Raw genomic sequence first — 23,086 nt, 5'->3', positions numbered from 1 at the left:
GGGGAAATTGTAATTTTGATGCATGTGGTGGTTTGTACCTGCAGAACTTTTGTCTCCCCCCTCCTGCAGTGAGAGGAATTACACAGCACACAGTTTGATACATGCTGAAGGTACATGCCCAGTGGCGATCAACATTTGTCCTTACCATCAATCAAGTTGTTGTTTTTTGTTTGTTTTAATCTGAAGCACCAAAAACATTCTTGGATGCTTCCTACATTTTATTTATTTTTGTTGCCATAGGCTCCATCAGGTGCTGTATCTTACTCCGTCTCTATTGCTAGGGTTTCTCCCCTCTTCAGCTCTGACAAGCCAATCATTGCTTGAATAAAATGGTTTAATGTGCCAATGCAAGTAATGATGGTGACTCAAAACACCAATATGCTGTCAGTTACAGAGATTTTTCATGGCACTGATCGGCCTGATCAGTATAATGTCAACTCATTTGACAAAGGCTTGAATACAATAGATATGTAAAAGTTCTGCACAGCAGCTTTAACGTCTCAGCCTGCTGCAGTAATGTACAGGTGTACTCCAAGGCCCTGTGACATCATCATTAGGGGATACTGCAGGGGTACACATGACTTTTCAACCGAGTGTTAAGCTGCACTTTTAAGGGTATCTTCACAGGAGACTTGACGCTGCAAATACATCAAATATGTGCTTTGTTGCATCTGTCACTACATCTGATGGTAATGCTACTGACACATGCTGGAGAACATATCTACATCAGTGCAGTCAGATAAGAAGCTAAACAAATAGAGATGAGCAAAACAAGATTTTCAGATGACTTTTTAAATCATTTTTCTGCTTCACTATAGTCAGCTGGGTTCAAGGAGTCTGGTACTGTACCTCATGGTCCTCTTTAGATGGATGGAGGGGTTGACGCGGTAGGCCACCGCCTCAGGTTGAGAGCCATCCACTCTCCTCACTCCCCTGGACTCAGGCACACGAAACTCCTCCAACAGATCAAAACCTCACAGACACAAACATTCGGCTCAATGTGACGTCACGCTGATTCAGCTTCAAAGGTGCAGGACTACTTCTGAATCTTATGTCAGTGCTGATATCACCGATTTATGTTTAACCGCTGCATTACTCAGTGCCGTTAACAATGCCATGTCTTCACAGGCTCGATGAAGTAATCTATTAAACCAATTAGCATGAAGTGGATGTTTATTTTCTTTCATGGGTGGATTTAGCTACTGAATTCTAAACACTGGATGCTTTGTGTTGCGGTTTGAATGAGATCAGCAGGTTTACTGTGAGGTTCAACTGTGTGGATGAGGAATTCTGATTATGGATTTTATTGCCTGAATAGAAAATCATTTTAAAAATCCCCCCCAAAAATATTAACAAGTCAATTATCTGATGTTTGGTAAAGAGTGTTAGTTTGCAGGAAGGTTTTTCCGTGAAGTCTCCTGCTGTCTGTGACCTGCAGAGCCAAGTCTAATTGGACATATGTGTCGCTGGCATGAAACACAGTCTGTAGGCCTACATATCAAAGACAGCCTCAAAATGACAGTGAGCAGCAGGATGCTTTAAAGAGAACATTAGGACTGAACAAGTTGTGCTGGCAGACAGTCTTATGTGCCTACAGGTTAAAATAAAATCTGTGTATTGACTGTTTTTATGTGGTCACAGGGAAATTTAGCTGCAGGACTTCAACGGTTCATGTGCTCAGTTTAACCTCATGATGACCTCTTGACCTCTTTATGTCCACTGAGAGCAAGAAAAACTACACAGTGAAATGCTGAGAAGGCAAAAATAATAGACTGTGAACTGACTAGCACTGACATCTGCTGGTCATGGTACAGTAGTACAGTGTTCAACCTGGAAAAAAAGCCTGTCACAGCATATAGATTTGATTATAACCAGTAATTATAGGTTTATTCAACTAGAAAAATGACTAACTGAGATTAGATTAGACGAATGTGCTAACAGAGATAACTGCTGAGATAGCACACATGGCTCCAACATCAAATATAACGCAGTCATCAGTTTAAAAAATGTAAACTTACTTGGCAACTTTTGACCCTGGACCAATCCCAAGATGGACAAGAGCGCTGCAAACACCAGCATATTTTTGCAGGCTGGCATTTTCTTTTTCTTTTTTTTTTTTTTTTGAAGTCAGGGGCTATAAATACCTGTAGCAACCAATAATAATCAATAGATTGTTAGTAATTCAAATAGATTTATGTCAAGATCACATCAGATTCAGTGATATATAGATATACATTAGTGTTTCAAATAGAAGTCAGTCACTCAAAGTAGCTTCAAATCTGTACGTTTCAGTGTGTGAATTGTAAAGATATGCAAAGAGTGGAGGGAAAGGGAAATTAAAAATGCAAATAAACAGAAGAAAACAAACATGTAATGCTGAATTTCGTCCCCTGACCTACTGGGATATCAAATCAGAACTGGTGACATTTTCCTTTTAACTCATTTTAAAATATCAAATAATTAAATATCTTTGATGAAATATGACTGTAAAGGTTTTTTCAACCATTTGGCCGATATGAGAAGATTGTCTTCAATATAAAAAGTTGTATCTACTGTTTTGCCAATACATTTTTCAAGTTTTACCAAAACAGAGCACATAATATACATTACTGAATAACATTGTCCTCTGTTATTATATTATTCTTATATTATAAAGAACTCGTTATGATATTGTTTCCCTCTGCCTTCTCATTTTACGCAGTAAAAAAAACTGAGTATATTAAAATTACTCACATATTCCTGAAAAACAAAATCCAAGGGCTCCTGCTGATGGATCTTTTCCTGGTGTGAGGATATATCCCGCTCTAAAGTACCATCCTGGGGCCAGTGTTTGAGCTGAACAGGAGGACCATTCAAACCAGAAGCTCTGGGTCTCAGAGGAGCCTGACCCCTGAGCTCCACTCCACCTTTGGCCCCCAGGGGGATCTGTCTCTTCTCATAGGCCAGTCAGAACTACAGTCACTACAGTGCAGCACAGTCCACCGCACTGAGTCATCACATTAAGGAAATGCAGGTGAACTTTACGCAGGTTAAAGCTACTGAAAAGAGAAAACAACAGTAATGTTGACGAATACACTTCGAGTTATCGAAAGTTTTGTTCAACGCATCTCTCAAAGGTTTTGTGTATTTTACTGTGCAGAGCTTTTGTACATCTCTTTACACGTCCACTAGTGCAGTAATAAAATAAACACTGGCGTTGTCGAAACTTTACCTACAACAGCTTTAAAGACAGTTTCAGGGTTGTCGCGTATATTCATTCAAAGCAGCGTTTTACCATCTGCATTCTCGCTGAGAGACAGATGTAGTATGTCACAGCTAAACACAAGATGGTCTGCAAACATTCCACTCGGAGTAGACCACACCTTCAATCTGCATCCAACAAAAAGGCTGTAGGGAATAGGGAATACAGAATCATATAATATACTGTAATAACTGCTGCAGCACATGGATACAAATAGAAAACAAAAAATCATGATCGTGTTCTACTTGTATAGACTTGTATGAAACACTTTGGTGATGCTGAAAGAGCCAGGGGAGTTAGATTTATAGAGAGGGACAGAGGTAAAGGAAAAATAAGAATAGAGATTCTAGCAGCGGCTCTGCCCAGCAAACAATCTCGTTTGGGTCCAATGTGGGGCAACTGTGGAAAAAGTAGAGGACCCGTATGGGCAGACCAGCAGTGAACCTCAAATGTGGGTCACCTAGAGATAATCCACAAAGATTATGGGCCCATTAAGACCCTAATTGCAAAGGGTCAATGCAGGCTGACTGAAGGAAAACCCCTGCATGGGCTTCCCACAGAAAATCCACAGTGGACCTGCTGGTGGATATAAGTGGGCTCTCCCTGGCCACAGTGACCGTAATAAACCCATAGTGGCTTCTCTGCTGGGTGCGAAGCTATTTGTAAGCTAAACGCTTACATTAGCAAGCCAACATGCTCACAGTGACAAAGCAAACATCCAGAATGTAAGTAAGTGAGTTTATATGTTCCTCATCTTCATCAGCATCCACATGATAATGATACACACAGGGTGCAGATGAGGTTGAGGAAAATGTTTTCAAAGTTATTGTGTCACTGATAAAGACTAAATGGCACAAAATGAAAACTGGGAACCATGAAAATCTGTATAAAATGTTGTGCAAATCTTTTTTTTTTTAAGTTTTTTTTTTTTTGCCTTTGTTGATAGTGCAGTGAGAGAGAGAGAGGAAAGTAGGGGAGAAGAATGTGAGGAGGACGTGTGGGAAAGGGCCATGAGCGGGATTCGAACTCATGACCTCCACATTGGGACTGTAGCCCTACACTTGAAACGTCAGCTCAACCATTTGAGCTGTAGCGGCGCCCGTGTTGTGCAAATCTATTCATTTACTGCGTGATACATTTTCTGTTGATAATGGTGCAAGAGAAAACATCACAGCATCACCATTCGGATCCCTCAGATATTTCAGTGCGAGCCAAAGTGGTGAACCGACTGACCAACCCACAGACAGACGCTGCCATCCCGAGCTGCTGATGAGCCTGATGAGCTAAAGTCAGCAAAGCAGAGACGATTCTGTGGTCCACACCAGTCTCTGGTGGCTTTCTGCAAGCAGGTTTATTACAAAGTAATATTACAGTAACAATTTCAGCTCTACCGAAATTAACCATACATTGACATGGATGCACAGAGAATGTCTACATAGAGTGGCACCTCTTCAAGGTCAATGTACACGTTGCTGTGAAGTGGTCAAACCAAAGAGGGGCTGCAGCTGCTGACAAACAAACAGGACTTGAAAGCTTCATGATTACGAGGTTTTTGCTACTTGTCTTAAATAGGGGTTTTTCAAAGGTTTCTGCAGTGCTTACTGGGGTTTACTGTGGTATATTGCATTGCCCTTTAAATGCAAGTTGGCAGTATAACATAGCACTTAAATAGATAATTGCAGTGCCTCCAATGGTACCATGAAGCACCATCTACTCCAAACATCAGCATACATAAATTACAGTACATTCAGTAACTCTCAGAGCGCTAAGTCCACATTTTTGCCCTTCATTAGTGTGTAGAAATGTTAGTTAACCGTTCCACTTGCTCATTCCCAGATTTTCCTAGTGTTCATCAAACCTACAGGATTTGCATAAATAAAATAAAATACAATAAAAACAATTTGACATTTTTTTTCCCCACAAAAAATAAAATACATTAAAAACAAATACACAAGGCCATTAACATTCCATTCTCACATAATATTAAACCATATTGCCTCTTAACAGAATATTTTACATCTTCGCAACGATTTAAATAACACTCAACACATTTTGCAGTCTTTTAAGTTCAACGTTTCCAGTGTCCATTATGTGTTTTCGGGTGCAACTAGCTCCTGGGTTGTTTGTTTTCAAGGCCACTGACTATCGCTTGGATCCCTTGGCCAGTTTGCTTGTGGGAGTGGTTCTTTTTTGAGGAGTGGGGATCTTGGAGGGTTTTCCTCCGTGTTGGCGGGACGCAGACCGCGGCGTTGCTCTGGTGGACTCACCGACCGTCTCGGACACATCTGAACACACAGACTGGATGTCCGAGATGTCGAAGTCGGAGGCGTCGCTTCCTCTGCGACTGCTCCCTCTGCTTCCGGCTTTACTTCCTGGCCGGCTGGAATTTTTTCTCGACTCTGGAAACACAACAATCAAAGACGATGATTAAGAAGTTTGAGTTTCCTGTGTTTTGTCACAGGTTATGATTTGAGGTTTGCTGTTAGTAGCAACCGCTGCCATAGCGACTGAAGGTCACCCTGACAACAGATCTGTGACTAAGCTGGTACGAGCAAGCATCTTTTCAAACAACATGAACACATCACTGACATGTAATCATCTTTTAAGCTGATACAGCAAACTTGTTAGCAAACACTTCCTACCGACACATCCAGCTGACAGCGTTCCGCAACGTTCACATTCGCTGAGGCAACGTTCACATTCAAGTAGTGATATACTGATGTTCTACTCACCACCTATTCCCTGTGTACGAGCTTTCAGTACGGCAGCGCTGATCAAGGTTCCCTCTTCACCAGACTGAAACCCTTTGCCAGACAAATACCCAGGAAGACGCAATTTGCTGCCTTGAACCGCTGAACTCTGTAAAAGACACAACTTTAAGTGTTGCAATTTGTAATCAACGGCGATTGACGGTACAGTACCAGTATATAATTGCAGAAAACGATGCTTACCGACAAGTTATACCAGAAAATATTACTGAGTTAGTTTAAAAGTTTAGGAAAAAATGCTTTAAAAATCCTTATTTTTGCAGCAGCCGAGGCGTCTTATTTAGAAACAGTTAGTATGATTGAAGGTAGTTATTGAGCCTTTAAACAATCACACATGCATAGATAACACTTAGAAAGTCAAAGACAGAGCAGTTGGCTTAAAATAAAGCAGATTTCTTTTTTTTTTTAATCAGGCAAGACTTAAAGATTGAGCCCATTATGCAAAGAAATTAAGAGTTTATAGACCCAGCTGAAATCGCTGACTTTGCTTCTGTAAATTTCATCAAAAAATCAGAAATCAGCTTACAAAAAATTAATAAATACACCTTGTACTTACTGGTAAAATTGTTTTCATCTCTTTTTTAAAATAATCTGTAGTAGATTTCAGTTGGGTCACATATCTAAAGCGTTCCGCATCATGTGCTTTATAAGACTATACCTCTGAGGATGAACCTTGGCTCCCAAAGGAGTCTGATGATTTAAGAGGAGTGGAGGGTTTGCTGTTTGTAAGCCATGGCTTATCATAATTGCGGGTTATGTGTTGGGGAGTCTGGGGAACAATGGCAAATCAAAAAACACAGATATGGTTTCATAAATCAAAAACTACAAGGATTTACTAGATGGGAGAAACAGAAATTAAATCACAAAATAATCAAATAATGCAAAACAAGTAAAGAAAGGCAGATAATTAAGAGGAAAATCATGGTAGGAAATGATCAATCTACAGAAGGCGAAACAACGGCCGGCTCTCACGGCAGACGGGGCCTCTCACCTTGGGCGTGCTGGTCAGTGCTTGGTGTGACGGCACCGGGCAGCTCTGGCTGGACGTGGATCTGTTGGGAGAAGCTCCTCTGGACGACGGCCGAGACCTCCGGCCTCTGTAGCGGAAGCTTGCCATCACCTGTGTGGTTCCCTCTGGGAGGATGAACTTCTCTCGCAGCTCCATGTTGGTCCTGCCTTTAGCTAAGAGATTACATTCCAAATGAGCCGCACTTCATAAATACATCAGTGATTATACATACAGTTATTTTTGTGCTGATGGTGATGAAGTTGATGATGAGTCAACACTTTATTTTCCACTTTAAGTCTTGAAATTTCTTAGAATTTCCCAATAGTTTTATAGGACCTTTGCTTTTTTAGGTAAGTTGAAATATCTTTGAAAGAGCTGCTAGATTATTATTAGAAACTTTATGTAGCGTATATGTTGAATTGTACTGTTGGCTGTGAGGAAATTAAACATTTTGGCAACTAAATTCTCCAATTGTCTGTAAAAATTGTCTGAAATTTCTCTGTGAATAGCACCAAATTACATAATGACTCTATGGAAATTTCAAATAAATTCTCAAATACAGATGGGAATTATTGAGAAATTACTAAGAAACTACAGACGCATAAAATAAAGTGTTACCATGATGTGATTGTCTCTTTTCTAATAAAGTGCATTATTTAAAATGCACAAACGAAACAACAAACAACCCATGCATCTTCCCATTTTATACATACTGCCCCAACAGGAGTCCAATTACTGCTGCTGTAGAATAAACTTTTTGTTTCTCCGTATTCAAAGCTGATGAAATTAAAATAAATCAAAGCTTGCCTAACTACTTCCACAACTAAAACCTGCCAAATTAAGAGAAATACAAAACCAAGAAAACACAAACTACACAGAAAAAACTAAACTTGGGAAGTTGTGTTAAAAACAAAAGACTTTCAAGCAGTTTTAATAACTAAACCACAAAAAAACAGTGCAATAAATACTGTTTCAGTTTTGTTGTGAGTTGTGTAGAGACAACGTCACCATTTTCTCCAATGACGAGTATTTGCCATTTACAGATAACATAGACAGTTCAGCATCTCTTGAACCTTTCATTGGGGTTTCAAATGCTTGCAGCAAAACCTGAAAACTGCAAAAGAAGCTTGGCTCAGAGCCCCTCATTACATGCTGGGAGAGTAAAGAAAGAGCTGATTCGTCAAGTCCCAAAATAGTGCCTCAGAGAAAGTGACAGCAGGTGATGTGACTCACACAAACAACCGCATGCATGAAAAAACCAGCCGCAGCTGAATGACAGTTGATTTTGTGAGCGGAGCCGGTTTCGGAGAATGCCATTCATTCACACTCAGCTACGGCAACGCACACCAGGACCAACACAAAGCAGCACACGCTCGGATGTGCAGACACACATACCACTGTCGGGTTCATGGAGCAAGGTGAGAAAGTGTGAGATTTGCCAACCTATAGGAGACTGAGTAATTGAAGAGTTTGATTCCGAGCGCAACATTTTGCTCCCGTGGTGGTGAACTAGAAGAAATGATATCATGTTCAGCAGGCGGAGGGGTTTAGCAGGAAAAACAGAAATTGATAATTAATACAGAAGACAGCGGAAACAAGCAGAGTACAAGAGCTTTTCTTTTTTTTTTTTTCTTTTGCACTAGACATGGACACAGGTAGGAAACTTTCACGCATTTCCAGGAGATGATTTAAGTCTTTCTGTGTTTTCTCACTGAGATTTTCACTCGAGAGTGAGTTTAGTGAATAAAAGAAAGTACATAACTAGTGGCATAACTCCAAAACATAGTATAAATCAGTACAATGGTCCAATACAAAGACAAGAAAGAAGTTCTTCAAACTAAGAAAAACAAACAAACAAACAAACAAAACACTTACTCTTTTGTAGCTGTTATTCTGACTTACTATACTAAGGAGGAAAAATGCAATGCACTAATAATATTCATCATGTTATTTTGGTGAAAAAATACCTTTATTACCAATAGATTTTTCACTGACTGACTTTAATCCTCAGTAATAAACACAGTAAGTAATTTTCACACTAAGCATGTTGTAACTTTAAGGCAGTTCATGTTAAAATGATTAAATTATTGCACAGTATTTCCCTGCTGCAGCTACCAAATTGTCATAATCTATGTAATAAATTCTAACAACCCATACAGAGGAAGATCATAGTGATAGAAATGTTTCTGAGAATCGGAAAAACTGGACAACCAAAGTCAGATTGATGGAGCCCTCAGCAACGCCTACCTTCCCTCATTTAAAAATGACAAAGAAAAACCTAAATGGATCTAGAAGGAAACCTTACACAAAACTAGACATGTACGTTTACTGCGCACTTAATCCGTCAGCCCTGCTTTGTGACTTGTCGTGCTAAACTTTTGAACTCACCTCGGCAGGGGTCGTTCTTCACCAGGAACTCGTCCAGAGCCATCCAGCCTCCTCCAACCCGCACCATCACAGTGCTGCGTAAAATCCGCACCAGACGAAGCTGCTGAGAGTCTCCAAACTACAGCGGGGGAAGGAAAACAGAGAGGGGACGTGTGAAAACACTGACCTTCCCACGAGCGCTGCAGGCTGAAAACTGTGCAACATTGGAAACCAGACTGGTTTGGAGAGTCAAATTTATTACACTGAATTTATTTTGCTTTGTTTTGGGTGAAAACAGATCAAACGTTTAATTAAGCTGCAAAAAGGTGCTTTAGGTTCACTACTGGTTTCATTTCTATGTTGCACAGGTTCACACACGCACACACACACACACACACACACACACACACACAAAGATTTTGACACAAAGACATCAATCTTCACATTTCATTTCATTCTCGAGGACACAAATTACACAAAGATCAACTGATTTTCTTTCACTAGTGTGTGTATTATTCTAAAATTATTCAAAGAGTTCATGCTAAAGTGAATTGACTTTTATAGTTTCTCATGCCTAACACTTCTACTGATACATTCAATCATTTGATGTCGAGCCTGACTGATTTATTGTTGGATCAAAAGTATTAGCAAATACTGGAGATACAGTATATTGATGTAAACTATTTAAACCAACAGGAAAAAGTAAATCACATAAACCTAATGCAGAAAAAACTGCACTATTGTAGTGCCTTCATCAAATCATCAGAATTTTTGGGACATGTTGTAACTATTTATACTCACAGCTTCAAAGCTTTAGCATCAGTCAGGCTCTACATTCATGTCAGTTAAAGTTAATAGTTCATATAATGTGATCTCCTGTTTTGTGTCGTAAAGCTGGGCAGTTACACAAACTTCACGGCTGTACAAACTTGGCTACTCAAGTTTCTCATGTCAGTGATTTCTGCTGATATGTGGTTTCAGTTTTAATGTCTGACTATATTTCAGCAGTGCATCTGGTGCCGTTACTGCAGGATTAGCCTGTAAAAAAAAACGACAAGAAAACAGACCTGAAGGCACATGATTGTACCACCAGGGGGCCCTCGTGTATAATCATTTGCCTTCATCTGACCAATCACACAGTATCACACATTAGAACACTGAGCATGTTATGGGTGTGAATGGTTCAAGCCGTATGGAGGTGATACGAGACAGAAATCAGCCAGTCCGATGTGACAATGAGCATTAGCACAGATACATTAAATTTGCACAGAACAATCACAGCCGCATGCTTTCTTGTCAAAACCAGAATTCACATTTTGAGCAGGCAGACAGACATCAATCTCCTGCAGTCCAGCACTTTGTTGCACTTTCTACAGCTATGACTCAAATGCTCGGGATGCATTGACACTGATGCAGGTCCGATGCAGCTAGCTCCGATGGCACACTGAGAACAACATGAGGAATGGTTCGGATCAGTTCTGTCTAAATCTAACACACTGTGACACGCAGACATGACCAAACACTGATGACCCTCCAGCTAAGTGCCGACTATCTTATGATATCTGTAACTGGTTACAAAAACAAATAAAACAAAATCTTGCACTTGTATGATTATCAGAATGATTCAATGCCACTGGTGATTTTAGTGATCAAATACATTAAAGGTGATGATGATCTGGAGGAAAAAGAGGCACAAGAAACAACTTAAGAATAACCATTTACCAGAATACAGCTTTCCAAAACCGCAACGTGTAGGTGGGGGGTAAGATTTTGATTTTCCCTGTTTGCTATTGTCTCATCGCCGATTAAGGAGTCATGTAAGCAGTGAACCAGACCAAACTGTCAAAAGAATTATTTCAATTCAATGTCGTGTGAAACAGCAATACAAACTAGTTCATGAAGCACCACTAAAGCCCCTGTCCCCTCACACTAACACCTCCAACAACCCATAACAATATAAAAAAAAAACTTTCTGCAACATGCAATTTATCAGGACATATTAACTCAGAAAGAAAAATGAAAAGCAACGTATTAATTGAAATCATCATCAAGTTTGCCCAACTTTAAAAAAACAAATTAATAAAGTGTCAGTTATGCAAACGTGTGTCAGCCAATGTTGAGGTAAATCATTCCCATGACTGAAGCACCAAAGGCAAGCACACAGAAAGCATTATTATATGCCCAGCAGATGAATTTATGCCCGTGGACCAATAAAATATGGGCTGAAATGGTATTGGCACGTCAATATTGTATTTTCTGAAACTCAAAAGCAGATATATAAACATTTACTACATTGATTTTCACATAGATTGTCTTATTTTCCATCAACACAAAAACTAATTTGAAAATAGAATGACATAAAACTTAAAACACATTGGGCTTTTAAGGCTTTATAGTTCATTTTAAATCAATTTTTTTTGGATAATATTAAGCCACCACCACATTGTTGGATGGAAAAGAGATTAAAAGAGCTGGCCAAGGATTTTTATTTCTACTTCTGAGTTCCAGTCTGAGAACATCAGCCAGGAATCTGGGCAGAAAGTGTTAACTGGACAGAAAACGTGGTAAATGAAAAAGGACATAAAGCTTGATAAGGCACATAACAGAAGGATAAAAAGCAGAAGATGACGTTCATATGTACCTGGTTTCCAAGGTAGAACTGGTGACGTGAAGAACAATAAAAATATAGACAAGTTAGCATGTGTTGATGTTTAATGACACTTCAGCACATTCAACCCTTACCTTGACCAAGAGAGAAAACTTTAGAATTTGAAAGATTTCATAACCACGTCACAGCTTGTACTTCTTAAAAATACATATAGTATTTAAATAAGCTGAAAAGTTCAAAATGTGCTTACCCGGTATTTGTTGGCACCGATTTGCTCCACTTGGAATCGTTTTGGACATTTGCACTTTGCCACTTGACGTGTAACCTAAAAGCAGATAACTTTTTATTGAAGTCTGTCCTTGATGGACAGTTTTAAAGTCAGCGCGTAAGAGTTCTTGTTACCTCATCTTCAATTTTGTCAGCATCTGTTAGTGGTTTGTAAGCGTCCTTGTTGGGATGTAGAGCTGCCACAAACTCATAGTAATCAATGTAGCCGTCGCCGTCTCTGTCAAATATGTCTGCAACTGCGCTCATCTCCAGGCGACTGGTAGGGAATTCTAATGAAGAGTAAAGTGTTACAAAATAAGCGTGTTGCTGCCTTTGGTGCAAACATGGGCAGCTGTGAGTTTGTATGCTGGGCTTACTGGAGGAGAGGATGCCCTCTATGAACTCCTGCCGGGTCACTTTGCCATCTTGATCTTTGTCAATGCGACGGAAGAAGTCCATGACACGAGACTTTTTATGGTTCATCCAGCGCATGTAGCGCTTCCGCCACACATCGAAGTCAAAGTTGGCAAATTCCTTCAACTGCACAGAAGGGAATTATAAAGTGATAAGAATAGGGAAGCCACACATTTACAGGAAACGTGTGCTTGCGATAACACTGAGGGCTCATGTGTGTAAGTGCCGGATTACCTCCTCCAGCCTGTCCAGAGCATCGTTCAGTTTCCTCCTTCTGTCCAAAGCCAGCAGCCACACGTGCTGCCACTTAGTCACCAGCAGGTTAATCCGCGGGTTCTTGGTCTCAATGGGAGCTTGCGTGGTTGATGCATACATCGTTTGTGTGGGAGAACGTTTTCCTGTGAGAGAAACACTTCACTGCAACTGTGTTTTCTATCATGTAATCAACAGGAATAGACTCACAGTGACATCATTACAGGTGCTAAACCGGACAACGTTAGGATGTCGCGTCACCCTGCAGTGACTCAGCACAAAGCCAGATGGCTCAGGTCACGCTCTATCAGGGAAATTTGTGGGATACATACTTCCAGCTCTTCCTTTTTCCAGCACAGGGATCTGAGACTGGATTTGGGGCTCCATAGCAGCCTTCCTTTTGTGAGTCTTGGTGATTTTGTCAACATCTGGTTGCTTCCTGGTCATTTCCTCCATAAACGCCTGCAGGAAAAAAAAGTGACAGTTAGCTATTGTGATGAGAAAAGCCATACATTAGGAGTTCTTAGGTTATTAATTAAATTACGCTAGGCTTATTTTAAACCTGCAGTTTTACTTCACCTGGTGTTCGGCTATGAGGCTTTTGACCTCCTCGATTTCCTGAGGCAGCTGCTCCTTGTCCTTGTCGTTGAGGTTGGTTTCAGCCCATTGCAGCCAGGTCAGAAGATTCTCCAGCAGCTCCTGAGTGGCTAACAGCTCAGTGAGGGCCGTAGCCAGTCGCTGCTGGTGCTGTCTGGCCCAAGCCTGCACCTGTAACAGAAGCATCATACACATTACTAATGTCACATGGACAGAAAATATAATTCGAAATGCACTAAAATCATATCATTGCCTGTTTCGCCATTTAGATTGAAATCTGCAATAACTTCTGTTTTGTATTTCTTTTGGGTGCTACAAAAAGCATCAAACCTAAACCAACAGAATGCCCCAGTTTAGTGATTTGTGCATAAAAGGCAAGAGGAAGTCTCTGTTATCGTAGCTCGAAGCATCCAAACAGTGTAATGCATACTGTCATACCTACAGGTATGTAAGGCATGTGTGCCAGCATGCAGCTGTGAACTGACCTCCTCAAATCGGGCTTTAATGATGGTGTTCCAGTGCTTGATGGTGGTGATCGAGTCTGGATGGCAGATGCTGAGAATGGCCTCTCCCATACTGGTCGCTTTATTTAGAGCAACTCGCTTTTCCTCCAGTTTCTTCATGAACTCCTTAAAAATCAGCAAGTGGAAAAGGCGTTTAGATAAGGAATTGGATTATCTTCAACGAACATAAAAAAGAAACATTGCTCGTGCTTGTTTTAATATTGGAGCAACGTCGGAGCCATTTCGATCCGATGATATCATAGTTAAGAAAAATATCTACAGCGCTGAATTTTTGGCAGAGAAGATGACAGGAGATCTACTCACAGACAGGCTGCAATTACAGAGTCATGGTCTCAACTGTTTACTTTAGAAAAAGACTTAATCAAATAAGAATGCCGGCATGCTTCACTTCTTTAACAAAACAAGCCGAAACTGTCAAAATATACAATTTAAATAAGAATGTAAAGTTCAGCTTGGATTAAGAAAAAATCCTTTTGCATTGCTTGCCTTGTGTTGTTCGATAAGCGCCCGCAGAGCCTCCTCATCATCAGGCAGGGTGCCATGGAAACGCAAACTCTGCTCTGCCTCAGCCAGCCACTCCAGCAGGATGTGAACCGTAGAGTGAAACTCCTCAGCCTGCAGACAGAAGACACACATCAGTCAGGCTCACAGAGTCAGTCTACGTTGTTTCTAATGGGGCTTTTCAGTACCTGGCACAGGGCCTGCTCCAGTCGGGCCTGCTTGGACACCGAGAGGTTGCAAACTGTCTCCCAGCGAGTGCTCAGCTCCTGCATCTGGACTTTGACCCAAGAGGAATCATCGTGGCTGCTGTCAATCAGCTCCCTGGCTGAACGTTTGAGAGCCTGAACGCTCACTGTCCGCTTTCCCAACTCCTTCTGGAAAACCTGCAGTCAGCAGTGATTGCACGTTACAATCAGACAACATGAACCTGCATACAACATTCTGAACAGTGCTCATTTATGAGAGCAAATGTTTTAAGGTGCTTTGAAGATTGCTGCAAAAAAACAGGTGGAGAAATGGTTTCTTTCACTAATTTACTGTGTATGATTTAGTCATAAACTGGGTTACAACGACTTGCATAATTCAAGCAAACTTGTTCTCTTCATAAATTCAATAATGTTTTTGTGGGATCATAAATAATCATAATGACTGAACAAAGGTCAAGGGAAATGAACAAACATGACAGCATCCATTTGCCAGACATCCTTGCTAGACAGAAAACTTCAAAGAACCGTGAGTCTCATTAAAAAGGTGCAATGTTCCTTTTGGTGTTTGCAGCTGAACCTTGGCTTGATTGAAGTATTTTCAAGTGCGATGAGAAACAACCGGTGATAATAGGAAATGGAGGTGTTGCAGCAGTGAAAATGTCCTTGTGTCTTTAGTTAGGTGTTGTGTTCTACCTTGTGGTTGTCTATCAGGTTGAGAACCAGGTCTATGTCTCCGTGTACCGGCTGGTCCTCGGCCAGCTGAGGTTCCACTCTGTACAGCCAGTCAATGAGAGCCTGGAGAGCGTCTGTAAACTGGCCGGAGAACAGCAGAGCCTCCTCCAGCTTGTTTTGCCTGCAGGAGAAATAAATCATCCACAGTGAACCAAGAGCCTCTCTCGGAGCACTGCAAGTAGTCTGACTAGAGGGCGGTGGGATAAAATACGGCGGCAAACATGGGAAGGTGCATCCTCACCTTTCCACTGATTTGCCACAAACTGTGTCCCACTTGTCCCTCAGCTCACTCAGCATGTCATCCAGCTTCTGATTATCATCCTGAAGGGAGGTCTTGTCTTTCAGGGACCGCCCTGTTCGAGCGGTGGTGTCATACACAGAGTGTTTGCTGCCCAGAGCTTTCTGAAATTCCTGCATGGGAGAAAAAGAAATTATCAGCACTATTATAAAGAAACTACAATAGGCTTCGCTGTGAGTCTGTATCTTTACATGCACACACTCGGAGGTTTTCTTTTTACTATTGTTGCCATGTTGAGTAGCACCCTAATCTGTGTGGGTATGTGTTTTGTGATTAAGAAGACATTATTCTGTGAGAGAAACAAAAAAAGGGGTCAAAACTCAAGAGCCACTGCTCTTTGGAGATTAAAAGTATCCAAAAGCAAGGCTTGCCCTAATACATTTGGTCCATCCCAGGATTATGATAGGATTAGCACAATCTCTCCACATAACACTGCAAACACAACAAGAGGAAGCTGTAATGCGAGTAAATGCACGACCAATGCATCCTGTAGATAGTGCAATTGTCATAACTAGCTTTTACTATTGGAATTCCAGCTTTAATATATTACACATTCATCAGAGTGCAGCTGGCTCATTATTTTTAGAAACGCTTAAATGCAGACGTTTCCGTTTAATCAATGAAACTCTGCTGTAGGTGCTGTCAAACAGACCCTACCTATTTTAACTTCCATTTTTTCATTGTCTTTTTTTTTTTCTTCCTTCCCCCCCAGTCAACCGCGATAAAGCAATGTTACCTTGTGCTGCACCAGCTGCGTCTTGATTTTGTCTGGATCATTGGCAATTTCCACTTCAGAGTCCAGAGCCTTCTCAGATTCATCCAACCACTCCATCAGTTTATTGAAAGTTTCATGGAACTAATTAAAGATTACGAAACAAATGAAGAGTGTAAGGTATTTTAAAAAGGTTCAATTCCACTTGATTTATCACAAAGTCCTGCATATTGTTCACATGATTAATTTTTCAAGAAACAGAAGAGGCCCATACGAATTAAAATACTGTAATAGGCTGCAGACAGAATATGAAACAGGATAAACATACTATTTCCAGAACTTTCCAATGATAATAAAAATTCCTGACAGCATTGAAACCATGCCTCAGTATAAATATGCACAGAGCAGCACCTGTTTCGCCCTCTTCCTGGCATCGTCCAGCAGACGACCTCGCTCAACAGACCTCTGCACCAGCTTCTCCCAGCGGCCCTGCACGCTGAGCAGCAGGTTCTTGATCAGGACCACATCCTGTTTCTGGCTGAAGTACTTCAGATGTGTTCCGGTCTTGTCCAGTTCAATAATGTGCTCTCTGTGGGAGTTCACCTCTGTCACGAACATCTGCGCAAGTACAGTACAAGAGTGGAAATAGCAGAGATTTAGGTCATATGTTATAATATCAAAAGGGGAATCAAGGGCTTCACTCAGCAGCAGAGCTAATGTGATTTGTGTGATTAATGTGCTAATGAGTTTTGTTTTGAATGACAAAACAGATGTCATTGAGTCATTGTTGGCTTGAGGTCAAAGCAGAATGAGGAAATGGTGAACACGAACAGCTATTTTGTATATGATACTAATATCTGTCACAGTATCTATCATAGTAGTTAAATAAAAGCAAAGTTGGATGATGAGGCTTTAACTTGGCTTCTCAGAAACACTTTTATTCCATGAGCACACAAGTCAGTCATGCACGAACATTAGAAAAGAAGTTTCTTGTCTTCAACAATCCTCTCTGTACAAACATTACCTTGTGCTCATCGATCTGAAACATGATGGTCTCCAGGATGAGGGAAGCGGGTGAAACCATGTTAAGCGTCTGCTCTGCCTGGGTTAGCCAGTTGATGAAGTCTTGCAGAGAGTTGTGGAAATCTGTGGCCAGCGTTAAAGCTTCTTCTAGTTTCGCCTGTGGAGATAAAGCACAAAAAAAATGAAGTAATTTTGTTTTGTTTTTTTCCTTGTAGATAAAGATCAAAGAGCACTGTGCAGCACATAACCCATAACCTGTACTATACTGTTCAGTGCTGCACAAAGGCTGTGTTTGGTTGCTACGGCACCTAATAAAGAGGGGAAAAAAACAATTACACTTCCACTGTGCCAAACATGACCTCTGTTTAAACAGAGGAAATTAACATCTCTGGAGGGGGCCGATGATGAGGCAGAAAGGGAATGATGAGTTTTTAATTAAGTAAGAGCAACATCCACAGTGACTCCATCATCGAAAAACATCCGTTTGCGAGAGCCGAGGCCAGTGGCTCAGTCTCATCACATGACAGTAAACGCTGTGTTAATGACATTACAAACCTGATCAGAGCTATGAGTAATAATGTGGCTCTCTCATGTACTGTGGGTTGTGTCGACTGTCTTGCTAAATATAGAACTGTCCTTTAATCATCTGAACCCCAAAACCTGCTGGCATGGTTGGAAGACAGGTTATATTCTTTACAAAATCACCAAAATGATGCCGTTTGTCACGTCCAGAAACAGTTAAAACAGAAAGAATCATTGGATCTTTCAACTGTCTTTTCACTAATGATGTAAAAGAAAGACATCTAAGCCGAACAAAATCACTGTTCTGCACGTCTTTTTAAAAAATTAGTCAAAAAAACTGATAATGTGTACAAATCAGATTCTATAAAAAAAGAAAAAAGAAAAAAGAAAAAATTCTGCACTTGCTCATTAGTGCAATTGAAAAGCCACTGGTGATTCAGCTGTGACCAACAGTCATGTGACAAAAATTCAGGGACTATAGGGCGAAGATGTTTTGAAATGCAAGCTGATAGGAGAAAAATATGGAAACAAACTGTAGTAAAAGTAAAGTTTTAAAATTTCTATAGTTTGTAGAGTCACTATTTTATTTTTTAGTATTGGTAACACCTGTATGCACTTGGGAAAATACTGATTCCAGTTTTTTGTTTTTTTAAGAAATACATTTTTTTTTTCATTATAACTGTGTTACACAGCATGCAAAACCTTTCTGAGTTTCCTTTACTTCTAGTTATTGTTGAATGGATTCCACAGAGGTGCAGGACTTTATAGTGAAGTGAAAAATGAGCCCACAGTGAGGAAAAATGTGACAGAAGCAAAAAAACATTGCTTGGGGTTTAGATGGTTAATAGACATTATTTACTACAGAAAATCATCAGAAAATACTCTTTTGTGCTTGAAAAAGTTGCATTCAAGCCACTAGACTACAGGAGTATCACTTTGCCACAGAGAGTTTGGCCGGCATCTCTGTGTAGCTCTAAGGTTTGCCAGACTTTGAATATCTGGGAACAGGACCAAAGTAAATAGGAAGCAAAAGGCAAAATGTTATGGTGAAGACTGAAACAACCAGAATGAGGAGCTCCATATCTGGAGTGAGAGATGTGAAAAGGCAAAGAAAATTTATCTTGACATCATCTAAAATGATGATATTTATTTATTGTAGCAGCACAAGTGAGTAAATGTTGTTCCGAACAAGTACCATAGTAAATAAAAATGTTAAAAGAACAACACTGTGACTGATGAGTGTTTATTTTGGCTCGAATATTAGCTTAGCTCGATTATTTATTTTACGAACTTGTCAAATGTTCACTGTGGAAACATGTGAGACCACTGTTGTTCCACTCAGACAGCAACTGCTGTGATCTACAGGGTAACCGCATCCTGTGTGTCCTTGCCAGCACTCTGTCCTTACACCATTCATTATCAGCGCTGGGATTAGAGGCTTTCAACCGCAGAGTCATGGCTCAAGTGCATGTCAGCGATCCCTCGCTGGGACCTAAGACCTGAAGTGGTGAATCATTAAGCTAAGAGCTGTGAAAGCCATTCAGGGAGTCTCTACCTTTCTTTCCACGACCTTCGCCTGCACTGCCTCCCATTTTTCCTTCAGGTTGCCGAGGTCCTGCTCGGTGTTGCTGTCTGGACCCTCGGGCGTCATGGTGAGCAACTGGTGACCCTTCTTCTGCAGCTCCTGATACAGCTCCTCCTTTGCCTCAAAGGCAGAACACAACTCCTACAAGAAAAAAGACACAATGGAATGAGGAGAGCGATGCTTTCGTCAAACAGACTAAATTACACTTTTAGACAGATCGGCTTCTACTTTTGGATTTTTGCACTGTTCAAAGTGTATGTAATGGATTTTTGTCAGCGGTTTGTCCAAAACTAACCCAAAAATGGTGAAAGAATGAGCATATCGAGGCACGTTGAGACTCTCAGAAGCATGTTTCCCACAAACATTTAAACAGTATGATGTTACTAATTTGATAAAAGCTATTGCTTCCAAGTAATAATTCTGTTTTTGGCTTCATGAACTGTCACCACCGGTGCTCCTTTAGGGAAAGCTCGCTGTGAAAGTGTCTCCATTACAGCAAAGACAAACAAAGAAGAAAAACATTCCCAAATTCATTATAGTCAGACGTGGCCGAATCAATTTGCAACACTTAAAAGGCTTTTTGTCATCTTCAGCGGGGCGATGCAAGTAGTGTATTTTGCAGTGTCATTTAATTTTCACACTTCAGATAAAACACAGAAAAGACACAGTCACCTCCTCGCGAGCTTGCCATCTGCATGCGGCCTTTCATATTGTTAAACACATACCAGATGGGCGTTAAGCTGCTCCCGAGCCGTGTCTGGTAAGCCTCCCACAGCCTTTGATGCCAACAGCTGACGTTCTGTGTCTTTCAGCCATTGCTGCATATCTTCTATCTCACCATGGAAACCTTGGGCCTACAACACAATACAACCTGAGTCAGGACAAAAGGTGTCACACACACTCATTGTAAACAACCTATGGCTCAGAGAGGAGGATGTCTGAGTCATTCATTCCTTCGATTCATTTAGCTCCCAAAATTAGACATTCAGCAGGATAAAAGCCGGGTTCAGATTGAATTAAAACTATAGGGTGAAAACAACAGAGTCATTCACAATTGTTGTTGTTCCTTAAACTTACTTTTGGATTTGAACATTTTAAATTTACTCTGCACCAAAATGTACCTTCAAGAAATCTATCTTCCGGGACTTAGAGCTTTTTAAAAATATTTGAAACATTTATCCATGAAAACCCTCTTGACCTGCAGCAGATTATGCGTTTGATGAAACCATTTCTTGAATAAAAATTTAAACCCAAACGATATTTCAGTCTCTCATATCCCTCCTCACATCAAAGCACTCCCCTAAGTGTCGAAGTTATGAATAGAAACTCCACGGGATGCGGAAAAAATGAGGAGGGGGGGGAGAGACGGTAATCACTCCTCTCAACAGAACTTTATGACTTTGACACAACAGACTTGTTCCCTGGGGAGAAAAGAATGAGTCACAATTTACTGCACAATAAATTACAATAAATGAGGCACATGTACATCAACTTGCTGTGAAAGTGTTTTGTTTTTTTTCTATACCTGAAGCAGAGAACTTTCCAGTTGTTGCTTCCTCTGCTCCGTCTTCTCCTGGATGGCTTTCCACCTCTGGTTCAGATTCTCCAGTTTGCTCTGCAGACTTGAAGCTTCCTCTCCGGCGCTGGACTCCACCAGATCATTGCCGGCTTTGTTCACCGTCTCAACAGTGGACTTGTGGGCCAACACGTCTATCTGGAGAACCTGTAGTGAAAAACAATAACTTAATCGGTGGAAAACGTTGATTTGCATTGATCGATACTTCAGTTGGTGTAAACGACTGAGGGGATAAACTATACACTTAACGGGGGATTAATCTCCTGCTGTCTTGTTCCATTTTCATGGATTAAATCAAATATACAGCAAAGTGTGTTTGTTTACGGAAGCCGCCCATTTGAAAAAAAAAAAAAAAAAAGACAAAAGAAAGCTGAGAGGAGGTTTGGCGTACGTGGTGCTTGGCGAGCTCTATCTCGATGGCTTTGGGGTCTCCTCCAGCCTTTCTCTGTTCATTGAGCAGCTCCTCGGTGTGGCTCATCCAGGCCAGAAGCTCATCCAGTGCATGCTGGAACTGGCCCAGAGCCAGCAGGCCTCCCTCCAGTTTGTGCTGGATTAATAACAGATTAAAACATTAGACACCGCAGTGAGTGAAAACACTTGACATGCATATAAGGCATTGCACAGCCTGTTAAAGCTAACGTTGAGCTGGTTTCTTTTCCATGAGAAGCTGGTTTAAAATCAAAAAACTAGTTATTCCCGAGCCGAGATCTGTATCAGTATTTAAAATTTTGGTTTTTGCTTAAAATCTTCGCTCGACTTGTTGCCCTTTTCTGACCTGCCGGCTGATGATCTTCTCATCCAGGTTGTCCCAGAGCATCTTGAGCTCAGACATCGGCTCCTGGATGGCGCAGCGGTCGGCCTCCTCCGTCACCTTCTTCAGCAGGAGTCCAGCCTGGTGGTTCAGACGCTCCATCTCAATCTGTAGCTGGTACGCTTCTCCTTTGTACTCCTGACAAAACGGCACATACAGCGTTACGCCCAATCGGTCAACAGAAACACAGAGCCATACAGACAATGCCAGCTTTGCGCTTTCAAGAGATTAATTTGTCTTCTTGCACATCAAAGTAAATGTGACTACTTTATGAAAGCTATTTTTATGGCGCTTTTGTATCTGCGCAAAACACACACCAAGTAGGGTGTGTTGTGAATCAAACACTCAACATAAACACAGCTGGTGTCCGATATGGCTGCTCTATCCATGAAAATCGCAGTGAAGTTAAAGGAATAAATAAATAAAACCAGAGCAGAAATGAATTATCATAGAACAGTTCTGCTGTTGTATATTTATATACAAATGTTCCAGACTGTACCTTGAGTTCTACAATCTGCTGTTTGACAGTTTCCAGGTCTGTGCCTACAGGTGACATTGAATCCAGTTTGCTTTCCAGAATATCCACCCAGTCAAACATACCCTGCGTACAAGGAGGGAAACCATTGTTACCGAAAGAAAACAAAGCCCAGTGCGCTCGGAGTCACGTTTCACATTTAGTATCATGTTATGCACTGAAATCTTACAGTTGGTCTGTGTAAGAGACAAAATAGGTAAACATACGCAGTTAAAATGAAAAATAACCGCTTTAAGGAAGTATGAAAAGGAAAATTAAATTATTAAATTTAACCAGATTCTTTCACAATCAGGAAAAGATCTTAGAGGAACTTAACACACATGAGTTTGAGCCAAATATAGCACAACACTGCGGTTGGTGTTTATTGTTTTAAAATTTAATAGGGTCCTCATAAAATGCTGTATCACTCGCATCAGCTGCACTGTAATCTGAGGTTTCATCTGAAGGCCTCAAAATTTGCTGGCTCACTCTCTGTGTTTTACTTTCAAACACATAAATAAGTCTGGATGAACAAGTACTCGATTTTCTGTTATTGGTG

General features: G+C 40.8%; 1 protein-coding gene across 7 annotated transcripts in view; it reads right to left on the bottom strand.

The window, feature by feature from the left end:
• Positions 1-4,548: 4,548 nt before the first annotated feature.
• The window catches only part of dst (dystonin), a 109,289-nt gene continuing 90,751 nt past the window's right edge, over positions 4,549-23,086 (bottom strand). For 6 of the 7 annotated variants that reach the window (XM_008294017.1, XM_008294018.1, XM_008294019.1 and 3 more), the window contains 27 exons: positions 22,513-22,622; positions 21,978-22,151; positions 21,594-21,749; positions 21,152-21,349; positions 20,352-20,480; positions 19,597-19,767; positions 17,521-17,676; positions 16,908-17,114; positions 16,521-16,640; positions 15,728-15,897; positions 15,448-15,607; positions 14,737-14,931; positions 14,534-14,662; positions 14,009-14,152; positions 13,506-13,694; positions 13,259-13,388; positions 12,909-13,072; positions 12,638-12,800; positions 12,396-12,550; positions 12,244-12,318; positions 12,027-12,044; positions 9,407-9,524; positions 8,414-8,527; positions 7,001-7,191; positions 6,668-6,778; positions 5,974-6,100; positions 4,549-5,640 (listed from right to left, as the gene is read on the bottom strand). In XM_008294017.1, coding sequence (XP_008292239.1) covers positions 5,384-5,640; positions 5,974-6,100; positions 6,668-6,778; positions 7,001-7,191; positions 8,414-8,527; positions 9,407-9,524; positions 12,027-12,044; positions 12,244-12,318; positions 12,396-12,550; positions 12,638-12,800; positions 12,909-13,072; positions 13,259-13,388; positions 13,506-13,694; positions 14,009-14,152; positions 14,534-14,662; positions 14,737-14,931; positions 15,448-15,607; positions 15,728-15,897; positions 16,521-16,640; positions 16,908-17,114; positions 17,521-17,676; positions 19,597-19,767; positions 20,352-20,480; positions 21,152-21,349; positions 21,594-21,749; positions 21,978-22,151; positions 22,513-22,622 — 4,031 coding nt within the window. In that variant the 3' untranslated portion in view covers positions 4,549-5,383. The remainder of the gene's footprint in view (positions 5,641-5,973; positions 6,101-6,667; positions 6,779-7,000; positions 7,192-8,413; positions 8,528-9,406; positions 9,525-12,026; positions 12,045-12,243; positions 12,319-12,395; positions 12,551-12,637; positions 12,801-12,908; positions 13,073-13,258; positions 13,389-13,505; positions 13,695-14,008; positions 14,153-14,533; positions 14,663-14,736; positions 14,932-15,447; positions 15,608-15,727; positions 15,898-16,520; positions 16,641-16,907; positions 17,115-17,520; positions 17,677-19,596; positions 19,768-20,351; positions 20,481-21,151; positions 21,350-21,593; positions 21,750-21,977; positions 22,152-22,512; positions 22,623-23,086) is intronic. The other variant, XM_008294015.1, reaches the window with a different exon arrangement.

Source organism: Stegastes partitus, unplaced genomic scaffold, assembly GCF_000690725.1.
Source record: "Stegastes partitus isolate 25-593 unplaced genomic scaffold, Stegastes_partitus-1.0.2 Scaffold929, whole genome shotgun sequence".
Lineage (NCBI taxonomy): Eukaryota > Metazoa > Chordata > Actinopteri > Pomacentridae > Stegastes > Stegastes partitus.
This window is presented reverse-complemented; position numbering and strand designations above follow the sequence as displayed.